The sequence below is a fragment of the Taudactylus pleione genome, unplaced genomic scaffold (assembly GCF_031769625.1).
Source record: "Taudactylus pleione unplaced genomic scaffold, aTauple2 ptg000087l, whole genome shotgun sequence".
In the NCBI taxonomy this organism is placed as follows: Eukaryota; Metazoa; Chordata; class Amphibia; order Anura; family Myobatrachidae; genus Taudactylus; species Taudactylus pleione.
Window position 1 is genome coordinate 3667304 of NW_028284489.1, and position 17707 is coordinate 3685010.

The 17707-nt window shown below is 39.2% G+C and overlaps 1 protein-coding gene across 1 annotated transcript in view; it reads right to left on the bottom strand.

The window, feature by feature from the left end:
• Positions 1-327: 327 nt before the first annotated feature.
• The window catches only part of FKBP8 (FKBP prolyl isomerase 8), a 71648-nt gene continuing 54268 nt past the window's right edge, over positions 328-17707 (bottom strand). Inside the window, exons 4-9 of the mRNA XM_088468948.1 lie at positions 15605-15693; positions 14940-15157; positions 13234-13406; positions 3295-3372; positions 2796-2927; positions 328-1878 (exon numbers count right to left, since the gene is read on the bottom strand). Of these exons, the coding sequence (XP_088325074.1) occupies positions 1792-1878; positions 2796-2927; positions 3295-3372; positions 13234-13406; positions 14940-15157; positions 15605-15693 (777 nt within the window). The 3' untranslated portion in view covers positions 328-1791. The remainder of the gene's footprint in view (positions 1879-2795; positions 2928-3294; positions 3373-13233; positions 13407-14939; positions 15158-15604; positions 15694-17707) is intronic.

The following is a 17707-nucleotide window of genomic DNA, read 5'->3' on the forward strand; positions in this document are numbered from 1 at the left end:
TAATATATTTATATTGGGAAAGTACACCCCGAAGCTACATTTACTGTTTGCTAAAGTTATTAAATTATTTTATCAAATTAGACTCTTGCCTACACATAGACAAGGCAGCCATTTTGTTGCTTAGCCAATATTCATATAAATGCACCCAATCAATTTACAAGTCCCTAGTAATATCGGAGAAGCATGTAGGGTCAGCAAAAATGTCTAATTTCTACAATGGTTTTAAATGTCAAATGTCGATATGGATATGTTGCAAAAACATTGTAGCTACTTTAGTTTTCACATATAAATATGTTCACAATTAAAAAAGCTCAGACGAAACGTATGTAAATGAAACAGTTTAATCATATTTATTAACTAGTAAAATGAAAACAAGTTAGATTTCTTTTAAATCAACATAAATATTGTGATCTCTAAAACAGTAATTATTACAACATATAACAATCTGCAGCTCCAGTGCGCATTAACAGACCAGACTGATGGAGCTCTGGTAATGCACACAATATGGAATATATAGGAAACTGACCTACACTCAGAATCTGATACAACTAGACAACCCTGCTGGTGATGTGCTTTCTCCTCTGACATGCTGTTTTAAATATAGACTAGGAAAGTCAGCATTATAAGTGCAGCCTATGCTGGAATACCGATAATAAAGATATTTAATCATAATTAGACATCTTATAAGATACAGGACATTTAATGGCACAAAGCTCCTTGTGGTAATCAAAATGCTGCTTAACAGGCTTCGTTTACACTTGAACTAATTGCTGAATCAAAGTAGTATTTTACAAAATAACTATACAATGTGCCGATTAATTAACTGTTTTGGAGAACAAGATCAGAATAAAAACAACCTGAGGCGGCTTCTTCCTTCTATAGTGAAAGCTGGTCCCACAGTGGTTTTTGGGAACTTAATATGTAAATGGTCCCATTGAAATGTGTGAATACTTTTAAGTGTGATCCCAAAAAAATTTAGAATATCGCAAAAAAACAGATGACCATGGCGAGCATATTATTTGAGCTACAATCTTCTCACTTATATTTAAGACTCATTACCATTGGTATACTTCATGGCTTCCTAGTACCTTAATTTACAGTCTCAAATGTATAAACTATACCCTTCAAAACATGAAGGGACATGCTCTTCCAGGAGTATGGGAAGAATGCTTTTGAAAATAATTACAATACAAGTAGAACAATTATTAACCTGGAACACCTACACTAGTTCATAAATTGGTCATCTTAATCTGTAAGTAACCCGTGTTATCTCCTCAATGAGTGACCAGGAAACATCTTCCACATCTGTCATAATGTTGTTAATTTATCACCTCGTTGGTCATGATAGATGTTGGCAATGCATACAGGTTTGTGCAGTGTTTGACCAAAGATAGACATCTGAACATTTTAGAATACACATTTCACCAAATATACAGTACATCAATAATCCAATTATATGTTCAGATACCTGATAATGTTATAACCCCAGCCACTGTATGATTGTGGTGCATACAACAGAATTCCAAAACAGCATTTTCATTGGCTAATATTTTCACAGCCCACTTGCACCATTCCACAGTAATTGCAGGGAGACAAAAAGTGCGTAAATTTGTCCCAAAAATAACATTTAAATTAAAATTAAGTTATATATTACAAATAATATATCTTTTAGATTGTACACTGCACCTTTGACAGCATTTCTTTTTGGAAAAGGATATGAGAATTGGTAACGCTTCCAGAACTTCTCAGTAAACAAAATGGCTTCCATCCTCATAATGAAGTCATGGGGGCTCAATAGCGGGCGGCTATTACAACTGAAAGGGCTACTCCTCCTATTGCTATGGCTGTTGCCCCAAAAAGCCACTTCCAGGAGATAGACTGCGAGAAGAAAATCAAAAAATATTTCAGAATTAGAATATGGTAGATCACAGAAATATATTCGATAGACCATTGGTGTGTTTTATTTTTTACCCTTTTTGAACCAAAATTAGGTATTTAACTTGTTTCACAGCGGGAAAAAATATGCTGTTGCACTTTACTAAATTGAATGAGTCCACTGTACCATTATCAATAAGCAAGTTGTTATTGAATGAGCAGGAGCACTTTTCACACTAAATTACATCAGAGGGTGACCCATAGTTGCAATAACTAGGTAACAGTGACCCTAGTCACTTGTTAATTTTAAGATTTACAATTACTTTGATTCACCAAGAGCCATGCATAAATAATCATGACTACCTGAAACCAAAATTGTTGAAAATAAAACACATGTTAAGACTCTTCTTGCACAATTATGCACACTATCCTAAATAAGTAAGCCAACTGTAGTACTAATTGAATGTCTACTTGGCACTTGATTATAGTGAATTTTTTAGCATGTTTGCTGAACAACTGCTGAGAAAGAACGAATACAGGTTAATTTTAAGTCAATAAAGGCAAACAAACAGCTCCAATGACAAGACACCCTTATGCACATAAGGTAGCAGGTGCAAACACCTCTCCTAAGGTAAGCTATACAATTGGGAGAAGAGAGACTCATTTATACAAAGTAATGGGGATCCACATGATTCATGAAGAATGTGAGGGTAGAAACTTGAAGATATTTCATGGTGTCAAAAATATGGTCAAGTGACATGATACGTATGGCAGCAGGTCAGATGATATAAAGGGTTACAGTGTACAGTACTTTGAATCCAAGAGTAGACAGTGAATCACTTTGCACACTGATTATATAAAGCCCTAATATCTAGAAATAACAACACCTTTCTAAAGTCAGACATCACTAAGCCTATTACCCATGATGTCTTTGGAGAGGACTTGTTGGTGGAGCTGCTCACGTTTCCCAGCATCTTCTTGTACATGGCAGTTTCTATATTCCTCTGGTCCGCATGCTTCTTCACTAACTTAGACAGCTCTGCATGGATTGTCTGTCATAAATGAAAAATCTTCAATTATTCAACAAATAATATAAGTGGGTATCAACAGGAAGCTGTTCGCTCCAGCAATGTATGTGAAAGAGAATGGTATATTAGAAATCTAAAGAATATCACATGAGGGTAGTTAGTTGAAAAATATGGCACTAATCTAAATTTTCTTTTCAGGAAATCTAACCAAAAGAGAAGTTGCACTACTACTTTATGAATTTATCACTCTATTCTTTGTCTTCAATAAGGTCGTTACTAAAAAAAAAAAAAAAAAGTCCTAGCCTCTTTGCAAAGACAGAAGTGCATGGCTACCATTGAATTGTGTTGGTCTTAGAATGGGCTGTAAACTAGATCTTTATGCTGGGGATACCTTATTGGAAGGCTCTAATTTCAATGCCTTCCTTAAGATGGTTATAGCTTCACTGTACTCTCCTTGCTGGGCCAGCACCTGCGGAAAGACAAGTGGAACATTACAGATCTGTGTGTTATGCCTCCTACTCTTAACATGGTTCTTGATGTTCCTTAGTTATGCAAAATATATACAAAATAAAATTGCAAGATAAAACAACAATCTAAATGTTAAAAACAGTAAAGATGTATCCTCAGTTGTTCAGCATTTACTGGAATAAATTAAAGTTTCCTGGACAGAAGTGTATACTGTACATTCAATTAGTAGAGACAATTCTCATATGACAAATATACGAGCAGCGTACACAGAGGAAAAATACCATATAAAAAGGCCTGAAATACATAGAGATGAGGAATCTTAATGCATGCTTTAATCACAAGCCTCCAAAAACAAAGTGTACTTTTTAAATCAATTCTCCTATGAAGAATTTGGAGTTTTTGCAGTTTCTACAATGCAGTCAAATGATTGCACAAGACAAAGAACAGCAAAACATATTTAAGATTAAACTGTTAAAATGTAACAAAAAACAGGATAAAGGTTGAATTTTGTTATCTGGATTTTGTTTTCTCTGAACATTATATTTCTTTAATCTCAAAATGTTATTACCTACTGTAGTTTTTATTTTAGTCTGTACAAAAATGTGGACTTTTTGTTTCTGTAATATGCTTGTAAAAGATCTATATGTGCTATTTGTCAACCAGTACATTTTAAAATAAAAATATCAAAATGCTCATTAGGAGAATGTATTCATGGAAATGTAAATAATATGCTCTGAAATAAAAAATAAAATAGAAGATTTCAAACTATACACCATGATTTAAAATCTGGGATTTGGATTGCATGCTAGGTATGGGGGCTCATTTTTATTTTCTAGGGCGACACCTAGTGAAAATTGTAAAGAATAGCTGTAAAAAAATGGAACAATGGGGAGGGCGTGGCCTGATTGCCAACGGGTGCGGACGCGATCCTGCTGCTCTGCGTCTTTTGGACCCTATTAGGAGCTCACCTGGGGGATTTTGGTAGGTGAGAGTCGCACCTCCGGCTCCGCTACGAGCTCCTGGACCCTGGGTGTAAACCCCGTTGCAGCACCACACATGGCCGACGGGCTCCTGCTATTGCGGCCTACCACGCCACTGGAAGCCGCGGCCTCTATTAGAGAAGCTTCTGCTAGGCCGCGCGCACATCATCAGGAGCCGCGTCTCCCGTGTCCTGCCGCGCTCCTGATGCTCGGGACCCGGGACTCGTCTGAGGTTAACAGCGGCTGCTCTCCCCTGCCATTCAGGACCCCGCAGTGCAACACAGCAACGGTTCAACCTCCGGAGACCCCAGTGCTGGATTTCACATTGATTTCTCAGTAACGGTGGCTTGGAGCTCCATCTTGTGGCCGCCAATTATCTCAGCTGCTTTTGCAAAGTTTCCTAGTAATATACAAAATCTACTCCTCTATACTCTCTAAAATGTTTATGGTCTGCTGTGACCTTCCCGTGTTTCAGGAATCCTACCTATTTTTGGATGTCTATGCCCTCTCTCTGCTTAAGTTGAATTTTGGATTATATCAGTGGCTTTGTATACAGACCGCTTCCTTCTATTTGCTGTGTCTACACCTTGCTAATTACTAGCTTATTATGTCACAAAGAAATCGCAAACGCTCCACGGCTCCTAAATCCAGCACCCTGCGGACATGGGAGAAGACAGGCTCCTTAACTCGACAATCTCCAGTAACAGATCCAGTTTCAGATATGGATGACAATTCCTCTTCAGATTCTCCTCTAACTACTACGGACATTGTTACGATTGTCACTAAGACCATTCAGTCAGAGATGAGGTCGGTACTTGCAGAATTTAAATCGGAGCTTGCTGATCTTGGCTCTCGCACAGATACCTTGGAACAAAAAATGGACAAGGTCTGTCAATTCCAAAGTGTAGTTGAGCAGGAACTCTCTGATATTCGTTTGGAATTTGATACATTCAGGGATCATCTTGAAGACATTGCAAACCGTAATCGTCGGAACAATGTCCGCATCCGCAATATTCCCAAGAGTGCCTCTACAGATTCTTTACCTGGCTACTTAGAGGGTCTTTTTCTTCAATTGGTCCCAGATATTTCAAAGGACTAAAGGTGCCTGCACACTTGGCAATGTGCTCACGATCCGACATCATGTACGATTTTCCCTTGAACTCTCCCCCGGCAGCTCCCCGGCAGTCCTGCACACGATTTGGTGTAAAAAGTGTCCAGTGTGACAAACGATCTATTGTGCATCCTTAACTTTTTCCAGTGCATCGTGTCCCAGATTGGCAAATCTGCCCTACAGCACGGCAGATCTGAAGATGCGATGTACGACCTGTGGGGACGCGCATCGGCATCGTGATATTGAGTGGACACTCACTATTTTGCATATTTTACACGTTTTGTCATCACGATGCGTTGGAAATCGGGCAAATCGTGTAAAATATCGTCAAGTGTGTAGGCATCTTTACTCCATTTGGATCGGCAACACTGGGCTTTACGTCCAAAACCTTCCCCTAATCAACCGCCGCGTGACGTCATATTACGCTTTCACTACTATAAAGCTAAAGAACAGATCATGATGACAGTTCGAGGCCTTTCTACAATTATGTATTCTGGATCTCAACTGCAACTGTACCAGGACCTTGCCCCTTCCACTCTTAAGAAGCGACGTGATCTTCTTAATATCACTAAGACTCTACGCAATCACTCCATAAGATATAAATGGGGTTTCCCCTTTCAATTAATAGTCACAAGAAACGGAGGGACTTATGTGGTCAAAACCCCTGTACAAGGTTACGAACTGCTTAAAACCTTCGGTCTCATCAATGACCTCCCTGAAGCTATTCAAAACCAGATATCCTCACTGCAACCAAGTCCTTCTGTCCCGACTCCAGAGTGGTCCACGGCCTGATCTACACCCAACTTTGATTTGTGACATCGTACACGGATTATATGGTTTCATATATTGTACTTGTTTGTATTTTCATCTATTTTCATATGTATATCCATGCTATCTATAGTGATTTTCCAGTGATTATGTTTGCTAGCTAACTTACCTTAATTTTTGTTTCTAGCTAGGTCTAACATTTTCTGTGTGTTCATAGTGTATACATATGTAGTTTCTCTAATTGATTTGCTTACGATGTTACGTTTCCTCTAAGTTAATATTTCATTTTTATGTTTTATTGTTATTGCTCCCTGCCATCTTATCTGTTACGCTCCCTGATTACGTGGTCACAGCCCCTACCTACCCACACTGAATGTTTGCCACACTATTACTTATTATAGTTTTATTATTACTCTATGTCCCCCACCAAAAGGAAGATCCAGGCGATATTCTTCCTTTCCTGTCCAGACCTGCTCCTTTTTCGGGAAAGGTTCTAACTTTCTTTACTACCTCTTTAGTTTCCGACTCTTCACTCCATATCTTTACTCTTTTCTTATTTTTCCCTAACTATTGCCAGTTGATACACCCATTATATCTGGTTCACAATTACTCCACCATTTACCCACAATGAAACTAAAACTTCATTCACTTAATACCAATGGGCTAAATACTCCCACGAAACCGGTCATGGCTATTCAGTAATTTAATCGTCACATACCTGATATTATCATGTTAGAAGAGACACATTTTAAAGCTCCTCATCCCTCCATAGCATGTAACTTATATCCCCAGGTCTTTACTCTAATATATCGGCTAAACGTAGGGGCACTGCTATTATGATTCATCAAGATTTTCCTATTCCTATAGATAATTCCATTGTTGATGACCATGGCAGAATTCTCATACTCTCAGGCTCTTATAACCAAGCCCCGATTATACTCGCTTCAGTGTATGCACCAGGGTTCCCTATACACCACCTTCTTCAAATCACCTTTCTCAATTACCGAAAGGATATACTATAATTGGAGGTGATTTTAATGTCACTCTAGATCCCAAACTAGATAGATCTCATCTTAGCACGACTTGCCCTGACCAATCTAAACTTTCTAAAACATTTCAGTCACATCTATTGCTTTTTGACCTCTATGACGGTTGGAGAACGTTGTATCCTACGGCTAGAGGGTATACGCACTTGTTAGGATTGTGACTATCTCAGTACGTAAAGATAAACTACATTTGCCAAAGTTCCATTGTGATTGTTGGAGGAGCTATCTTGGTTGCTTGCGTTTCCCACATACACGAGATAGAGTGTTAAAATGATCATCTGTCTCAAAGGTGTTGTCAGGTTGTGGGATTTCTGATTGCTTATTATTTCAAACCTGATTCCATTTGGGTCACATGTTCTGAACTTCCTATGGATCACAGACCCATAGTATAAAGCCTGTTACTAACTGGGTCTCAGTGTCTGTGCAACGTTACTTTCAGGTCTTTCTTGGACTCCTGCCAGATCCCCGCTGTGCCTGTGGTTTGCTGTGGACTTTGCTATATCTCTGCCCGTGTTCCGGTTAAACTTCTGATACTGGATACCAGCCACACTACAGAGCTCAGCGTTGCCATTGCCTAAGTATTGTTATCCTACTCCATCGCTGTGGTTGCATCCCCGGCTGGATTATTTACTCAGCCTGTTGTCTTCTACTTCCGTGGATATTGAACTCACCTCTCCTACAGTTGTCAACTGCACCGTTACAGGTTATAGTTGCCGGACCCTTCGTGCAACGCGAAGCTCAACCCCGCTAAGGATCCCCGTCACGCCGCAGGGCTCAACCCTGTTCCGGACCCTCATTACATCGCGGGGCTCAACCCCGCTTCGGATCCTCGTCACGCTGCAGGGCTCAACCCTGCTCCGGATCTTTACAACATCACAGGGCTCAACCTTGTCACGGATCTTCACTGCATCACAGGGCTCAACCATGTCTCGGATTTTCACCATGTCTCAGGGCCCAACCCTGTTCCGGATCTTCACTGCTTTGCAGGGCTCAACCCTGTTCCAAATTTTCATCACACTACAGGGCTCAACCCTAGTAACGTCAGTTATATCATCCTGAGGTCTTAGCCTTATATTGGACTCGGGGTTACCCACCATATTAGTATCAGAGACTTTACTTACATATAGGGGTTTACTCTTATATTGACTACTGCATATCTGAACTTCTGTGTTGTCGAGACTTTATGTGAAACGTTGCTATATATTTTGCCTGTGAATAAATTCTATTTACTTTTATTCCGTGTTACTGAGATTCCATGAACAGGTCATTTCTAAAACCACCTCAGTTTATAGTGCCCAGTAGGCCTGACTCCTTCCAGGAGTTCAAGTGTCGGCAGCCGTGGCTGCACTATTCCCCTCCTCATGACCTCCATACAAGTATACATTGTTTTCTGGTTGACCGCGCCTCTACACAGAGGCTCCTCGGGACTCTCCCTGTTCCTTTGTCTGATTATCTTGCTATAGAGTTAGAGCTCTCCATCCCTTACTCCACCTCTCCGCCCCGAACCTGGCATCTAAATTAATCCCTTCTTAAAAAATCCCATGTACAGGACATCTCTTCGGCTCTGAAATACTATTATGTTAATACCACTCCCGATGTTTCCCCCTCTATTTTGTGGGAAGCCCATAAGTCCACCTTACGTGGCCTACTTATCAGTCTCTCATTAGCTCAAAAGAAAGCAAAGGCCAAACACATTTCTGAATTGGAATCTACTTTGACCTCTCTAACCCAGCTTCATCACCAATTCCCTAAAAAACGCACTTATCTAAAAATGTTAACAGTTCGAGGCCAACTCTCCCAAATTATCACTAAAAAAGCTGCTAATGCACTTTTACGGACTCGCCAACGATTCTATGAAAAATCTAACAAAGCTGATACCTTGCTGGCCCGTCGGCTGCGAGCTAGACGTACTCGCAGTCGTATCTTCTCTTTAAAATGTTCTAATGGCTCGATAACCAATGATCCTCAAGTGATGGCCAACCAGTTTCGCGATTATTATACATCTCTCTATAATCTTTCCTCTGGTGTTACCGATACTCCCCAAGATCTAGCTGGGATCCGTCGATATTTGGCATCTTGTTCCTTACCTAAGTTAACTGCGTCCCAGATTCTCTCTCTTAATGCTTTTGTTTCTGATGAGGACATAGGTGTTGCTATCAAACAGCTCTGCAGATTAGCTACGCCTGGCCCAGAAGGATTTTCTGCTCTTTACTATAAAAATTCATGGAGCCTTTACTCCCTATGCTCAAATTGCTTTTTAACTCGCTTGTAGAGGCCAAAGCGCTTGATTCAGCCACCACTAGGGCCAACATAGTCATTATTCCTAAGTCAGAACGCGACCCCCTAGAAATTAAGAATTATCGTCCAATATCTCTTTTTAAACATAAACTTGAAACTATTTGCTAATATATTGGCTCCTATTTTACCTTGTTTAGTACATCCTGACCAAGTGGGTTTTATACCCAATAGACAGGCATCTGATAATACCAGACGATAAATAGATCTTATTAATCTCTCTCAGACCAGATGTGCCTCGACCCTGGTGGTGGCTCTCGATGCGGAGAAGGCTTTCGATCTGGTGGCATGGCCGTTTATTCAACAAACCCTCATTAGTATGGGTTTTGAAGGAGCCTTTTATAATGGCTTAACCTCGCTCTAACATAATCCTTCAGCTTTTGTACTAGTTAAATGCCTTTCCTTAACCTCTTTCCCTATCAGTAATGGCACTCGACAGGGGTGCCCCCTCTCCCCACTATTATTCGCTCTCATAATGGAACCCTTTAGCGTCAAGCTTAGACTCAATAATACTATTTCAGGTATTTCTGTTGGTAATTCAGAGCATAAAATCGCCCTATATGCAAACGACGTGATTCTGACTTTGACGGACCCCCATTCCTCCCTTCCAAATTTATTTAACGAAATCGCCACCTATGGCCAACTTTATAATTATAAAATTAAGTCAAGATAAAACAGAAATTTTGGATCCTCATATCCCTCCTGCTGATCTGCGTCTATTACAATCCGCTTTTCCCTTTAGAAGGCAAAAGGATAGATTGAAATACTTGGGAGTTTCTCTCACCAAAACATATTCCTCCCTCTATGCGGCTAATTTTCCAAGACTATTTTACTCTATTAAATCTGACCTTTCCAATTGAAGTAAATTGTTAATTTTCTTGGATAGGTCGTATGGTTGCAGTAAAAATTTATATTTTACCTTCACTATTATATTTTTGGCAGACACTCCCGATTCATATTCTCACTAAAATACTGAGAAACCTTCAGATAGAGATCTCACATTTCATTTAGGCCCAGAGTTAAAATGCACCTTTTACAAAAGCATAGCTCCTCGGGAGGTTTAGGAGCTCCTGACCTCATCAAGTACTATCGAGCGACTCAGCTTACCCAGTGTATCCTTTGGCATGCTCCCCTGAACAAAGAATTTGGACATATATAGAGGCAAATGCCCTTTCCATATACTCTCCTTATAGCCTCCTCTGGTGCTCTCCTTGCCACCACCCCAACCTTCTATTACAACTCTACCCACTATACATTTTACTATCTCTATTTGGGATGCTTGCTCTCGATTATACAATATCCGCTCTTCTCATCAGCTTTTAGTCCCTTTATGGAACAATCCCGAATTTCCCCCTGGAATGAATCATTGTTCATTTCATTCCTGGACTAAGTCTAACATTCGTTTTCCATTGGACTTGGCTCCCCTTTCCCAGAATTTACTGATCTTCAGTCTCAATTTTCCCTACCTCATAAGGTGTTATACCAATTTTTTCAAATTCGTAATTTTTTCATACTATTAAAAAGTTAAATTCAACTACAGATAAAACTCCCATAGAATCTCTCACCATTCCACTAGAGGTCTCATTTCCACAATATATCATATACTCTTGTCATATAATCAACCTCAGAAGGAAGCCCACAAGATGGCCTGGGAGAGAGATGCGGGCGAGGTTCTGACCCCAGAGCAATGGTCTGATATTAGAACTGAAATCTCTAATAGCTCAATCTCTGTTCGAATCAAGGAGAACTCTTATAAACTGTATTATCGATGGTACTTAGTTCCTACCCGTTTACACTCAATATACCCTACCTCCTCTGCACTTGGAGGTCATGCGGACAGTTGGGAACCCTGCTGCATATCTGGTGGTCATGTCTTCATGTGAAAAAGTTTTAGCAAGATATCCACAAACTGAATAGATATATAATCGATATTCAATTCCTAATACCCCTCTATATGCTCTTCTTTCTCGAGCGCTACACGTGTTCAACAAAAGTTGATTAAACATATTTTGAATACAGCTAATTGTATGATAGCAGCTCAATGGAAGTTGGCTACAGTCCCATCTCTGATTGCTACTATTAATGCTATCTGGTCCACTTATAGAATGGAACGCATTACCTCCTTTTTACATGACACCCCAGATCACTTCATAAAAGTTTGGTCTCCATGGACTTCTCATTTTAAGGCCGAACCTCCACTTACAACTATTTAATCCCATTCCCGGGTATAGGTTTTTGCATTCCCCATAATATTGTTCAGATTTGACTGGCGTAATCCCTCTTCCCTCACTTAATTCCCCCTCTTTTCCTTCCCTCCTGTATTTTCTTTCTATACTCTTTAGATTATTTCTCCTTACTTTAACGTTTTTTGTGAATTGTATGTTTTACACGTTATGATATATTGAGATGTATACGTTTTTTCCAGACATCTGGTTTTTTGCTTGTATATGTTCTCTCAATATATATTGTTTTATTTTCTGTATGTTTCAAATATAAACTAACAAATCTTCAATAAAAAGATTTCTCAAAAAAACAAAATGGAACAATGACAATAGGCATTTTTGTTACATTTCAAATCAGTTGAATGAACTTAAACATAATTATAAATCAGCATCCTAATTACTTTGATGTAACAAGCACAAAAAAATCAGGAACCCAGCTGTCAGTGAGTCTGATTAGCCAAGGAACTAGCCAATAACTGTTCAGTTTAGTACTTTGCCCTCAGATAATTACAAATATTGTTCAAATCTGAATTCTGTTAGTTCATAGCAGATGAGCCAAAGATCTTACACATGGCTACAGCTATTTCCTCAATGTACCAAATCCTCTAATACCTCTGAGGTGGCGGGGGTGAAATCTCCACCATTTTTGGGCAGAGGTGCCTTATATGTAATAACTAAATATTACATATGTCACCTTGGATCCTCCAATCAATTGCTAAAATAATCTACACACATTTAAAGTTAACAAAATGTTGAAAATTGGATCATGGGATTATTCTTGGACAGTCCTGTATATTGTCTTCAACTGCTCTCAACTTCTGCAAGTGAACCTCAGATGCAAAAAATATAGAGCAAAATGTCCCCACGCATTCTTGTATCACACAACTACGAATCTGTCTTTACAATAAATATTACAAGAAATATTTTACATACTTCGTAAAATGAAGAACAATGGCCATGAAGGGCATTGTCTTCTCTATGCTGTCCTACTTTCTCTCTGCATGCAGTAGGACAAAATGGCACATCCAGACCAGCAACATCGATAATTTTCCCACGCACACCATAGAGGTGCACAGGAAAATTAATATAATTACGCTTACCGTAATAAACACTTACCGTAATAGACAGATATGTCTATGTACAAGTACATTGCAGCTAACTGAATTCCCCCCCTAGGACTCTAGTGATGTTACAAAGTTAGTAAGGTTGAAAAAAAAAAAAAAAGAAGCAAGTCAGTCAATCAAATGAACCCTTTTACTTATTCTAGCCATGTTGATGGGGACGAAAGTAAACCAAAGCTCCTAATAGCATTCCTGCCATCACAGCATCCACGGGCAGATAATTCTATGGCAGTAGGGCTGCTATGGGTATGAGAATGAGTGAACAAAGCTAGAACATTAAAGTGAAAGAGGAACCACATTACTTCTGCATTCTTGTTACCTTCCCTTTCCTAAACAAGGCCTTGATATTTTCTGGCTGTTGCTCCAGTACCATGTTACAAGACTTGAGGGCAGCCTCAAAGTGGTCGAGTTTGAGCTGAGAGGCAGCCAAGTTATTTAGACACTTCATCTTGACATCCAGTAGCTGAGCCTCCTCCTCATAGGTAAAATCAACTAGCAAAGAGAGTAAGCAGATTACAAAACAGGGCAATGATATTGTAATTTATTTGTAAAGTGTATGGTAATTTAGTTGGTAAACAGACATAGGGGGAAACATAGCAAACCTTCTAAAGACTGGAAAAGTTGTCCATCACAACCAATCAACTTCTAGGTAGTATTTATCAAGTACATTTTATAAAATGATAGGTAGAAGCTGATAGGTTGCTATGAGTAACTTCTTCACTCTCTAGGTTTGATACATATCCCCTATAATCTGGAAAAAAAGACATAATTGCATATATTTCAATTTACTCGGCCAGACAAAACTAATTCCGAGGTTATAAAGATAAAGATTTGTAACACTGGGGTACATGTATGAAGCAGTGAAGAGTGGAAGAGTGAGCCAGTGGAGAAGTTGCCCATGGCAACCAATCAGCTTTGAGGTTGCATTTATCAAGTACATTCTATAAAATGATAGGTAAAAGCTGACTTGTTGCCATGGGTAACTTCTCCACTGGTTCACTCTTTTCACTGCTTCATACATCTACCATCTGGGTGAGCAATCACAATAAGCAGATTTGTTGTATTGGCCAGTGAAATATAAGAAGAGTAACTCACCATAAGCTACAATATTCGAGGGGTTAAAAATAAGCGCTATTAATATGTGTAGTATAATAGAAAGTTGTGTTGGTGTATTGCACCAAATGGAAATAAAATTAAACAATAATAATAAGGAGGGTGATTTAAAATAAAATATAATAAAATGAGGGTGATTTAAAAAATAAATAAATAAATAGATGGGGAAGATAAACAATAAAAAACAATAAAAACTCAATTCTGATGGTACCTGGTCAAAAAAAAAAGAGTGGTTAAAAACGTTATATTTATAGCTCTTCTGAGTGAAAAAGACATGTGGATCCCGCTATTTGTATCTCTTCCGGTCACCAATTCGTTTTTTTTTTTTTCTTCTAAAGGACAATAAAGTTTTCAACCTATTTAAAGGATTAACCACCACCACAAAGGTCATCCTTGAAAAAGTGCTGTAACAGCACAAAACGCATTGGTGGCATAGAAGAGAACCCGGAGGGTCAACCCACTCTGCAGCCGCAAAAGACCGCTTACCCCCGCTGACTACTAGCCAGCTCCGGTGACGTCATCATTGGCCGCATGGCCAAACACGCCAGAGACACTGCACACGGAGAGGCATCTATGGAGTTTTGCAAGTTACTCCCCAGGATACCACTTGAAAGACCATATAGCGGTAAGGTAGGGACAGTTATTTAATTTTATTTCAATTTAGTGCAATACACCAACACAACTTTCTATTACTACCTATCACTACACATATTAATAGCGCTTATTTTTAACTCCTCAAACACCTTAACTTTCAATAATAAGCTGCTTTTCAAACCAAGCGTGGATATATCATTCAATTTACGCTACAATATATTACAAACCTATGGTTTCCTTCAGTGCCACTTTAAATTTGGAAACTTTTACTCTAAACAAAGAAAAGTGATCTAATCACAAAATAGAATATAAACACACCTTTGGAGCTGGAATTCACAATCTTCAGTGCTATATCATAGGAGTTTATAGCAAACACATAATCTGCTTGCTGGTAATAGAAATTTCCACGTTCCCGCTTCTTATTAGCCAAGTCCAGCTTTTCCTGCCCAGTGAGAAGCTCTGGGTCTGGACCATCTCTTGCCTCAAGCAGACACACCTCAAACACAAGGTTGGCATTGGGTGGGATATCGGGACTCCTTCAAAATAATATATATATATATATATATATATATACACACATATAAAAAAAGAAGCATTTTCTCATGCATACATGTTTTGGGATTTTGTTAGAGTAGTAGTGTAATCAAGGAACAGCCCTCCATCATTTGAGTCAACAAATAGAAAAATCTTGGTTTAAGTAACAAGAGTGGATCTTTCCCCTACTCTGTGGAGACTGCCATTTTATGGGCAGAATGAGAATGTAGTCTATGAAATCACTAGGTGCCTGTGATATTACTAACAGAGATGGGCAAATAATACACATGGAAGTGCAATGCGTATCTTACAGTCTTTATAAAGTAGATGTATATTTACATTTCTATTAGTCACATCGATATTAACTAATGTAATCAGTAATAAGACTTTATTACTAGCAATGGAATGAGTAGGTTTTATTGAAGGAGAAAAGGTAATTGGAAACTCACCTGCCTTCTTTCCCGTAGCAATATTTAGCGTCTGCTGCAATAACGGCAGTTTCTCCTGTCCCCATAAGCTGCACACACAGGTCCAAGGCCTAGGTAGAATGGTACCAGATGAACATGTCAACTCACAGTAAGAACAATTACTTTGACACATGGTAGGAAGACACTACTATGTTTTTAATTATGAGAATATAATAATAAAAAACAATAAAAAGAACGATTATGAAATCTGAATGCTGCATGGTACAATTTAGTCTGGTTAGTTTTTACATACTTACAGTTTCTCTCTCGGTTTCTTTACTCTTATAGGGAGAGTTGGGCAATGTCACCTTGCATCCAGTAACAGCCTTAATTTTCCCTCACACCCCATACAGCGATGTAGGAATATTAACCTATGAATGCCTACCGTGTAAGGAGATGTATATAGTAATGCAGGTCTATAGGAACATCAAATCTTTTACCATTCAGGATTGGAGCTGAGCTGTGTCACATATCTGTACACTGCCCAAAAAGCATTTTGTCATTAAGTACAGAAATATAAGCAACTTTGGGCCACTTTTATTCTAAGTGGAAAGTTCAATTAAAACAGAGGACAGAGCATGGATGCAGAAAGTAGTGGAGATAACGTCCATGTTCTGTATCATCGACATAGAAATCAGTGATCCCTATCGTTGTAGCTAAGCAAGATATATAAGAAAGTGCTGCGGTCAAAGGGCCTCTGTCACTTGTAATACTGATAACCACTACAGCTGCAGGTGTGCATAATAATGTAAAAGAATTATACTATATTAAATCAATTATTTTAACATTTGTATAATCTCCATGTATAGACAATCTTATTTAGGTGTGAGCAGCAGGTCAATTTGAAGGACAGATTGGATTAAGTTTATTATATCAGACAATTTAACAACATGGGACAGATATGTAAAAAGGTACCTGGGGTTACCATACGGCCAAACATCAGAGGTCTCCAAAGAGAAAGGAAGGTGTGGTTGTGGAACACTGGAGTCTGGCTGTATACCCGGTGAGAATTTTTGTGTTTCAGAATAAAATTAGTTGAGACACCTCAACAGTATGCAGCAATGCAACACCTTCAACCCCCTCCGCCTGCAACCTTAACTTTTACAAATATTGGTTATTTGTATGCAAGAATAAAAAAAGAAGAGGACATGGCAGGTTTCCTTGTCCTAAAAAGAAGTTTTAAGTTTCCTGTACCATGGAGCCCCCAAAAATCCATAAATGTAAGTAATGAAACCCTCTGATTCAACTGCTCCTTAGAAGAGTTGGATAGGCAGCAGTGATTAAAATGGAGTAGCTTATACAAAAATGATGCTTATACAAGCATTGCTGTAGTAACAGTCATAGATGTGTCCTCATACACCTAGCTGCGAGACGCTTGGCAGCTTTTTTACTTTAATGTGCATCTTTGTTGCAACATGATGCAACAAAACCGCTTAACCAGACGCACTGATTAATCTGATATCCAACATATATGACCAACTGAGCGGTCAATCCAAATGTCCACGAAGGGTGAGAGTTGCTGTTGCCATGGCGTTAAAACACAGACGTTGGCACTTGAACTCGCACCCCTCGCGGCCTGTTCAGAACACAAATTCACACAATTTTGTTTGGAGCCCTATGGGGTCGCAAGCACATCTGTGCGAATCGGGCTGCCGTCAAGTGCAGCTGTTGCCACGAAAACTCACATCAACGAGATCATCGCGGCTAATTGGATTCAGAATCATTTGCACGCAGATATACCAATTAATCAGTGCAGTCTCAAAATGGTTCGGTTGCATCATGTTGCAATTGAGATGCACATTCGAGTGAAAAGACAGTCGGCACAAGCTGTGACATGGTGCGCCAAGAAGGGCCGCTTGGCCCGACTACGGCAATAGCGATTAAGGACACATCTGTAAGTTTATGCTTTTTTTGTAGATCTGTGACCTCACGTTCCCCTAGGTCTAGAAAAACAGGAACTACCAAAATCTTGGAAGCTAACTGATATGATGGACAGAAAGCATTCTATAGTTCTCATCCCATGCCATGTACACCTTCTATTAGAGAAGAGCAAGCACCCATACCAGAGTGTGGATGTCAGCTAGC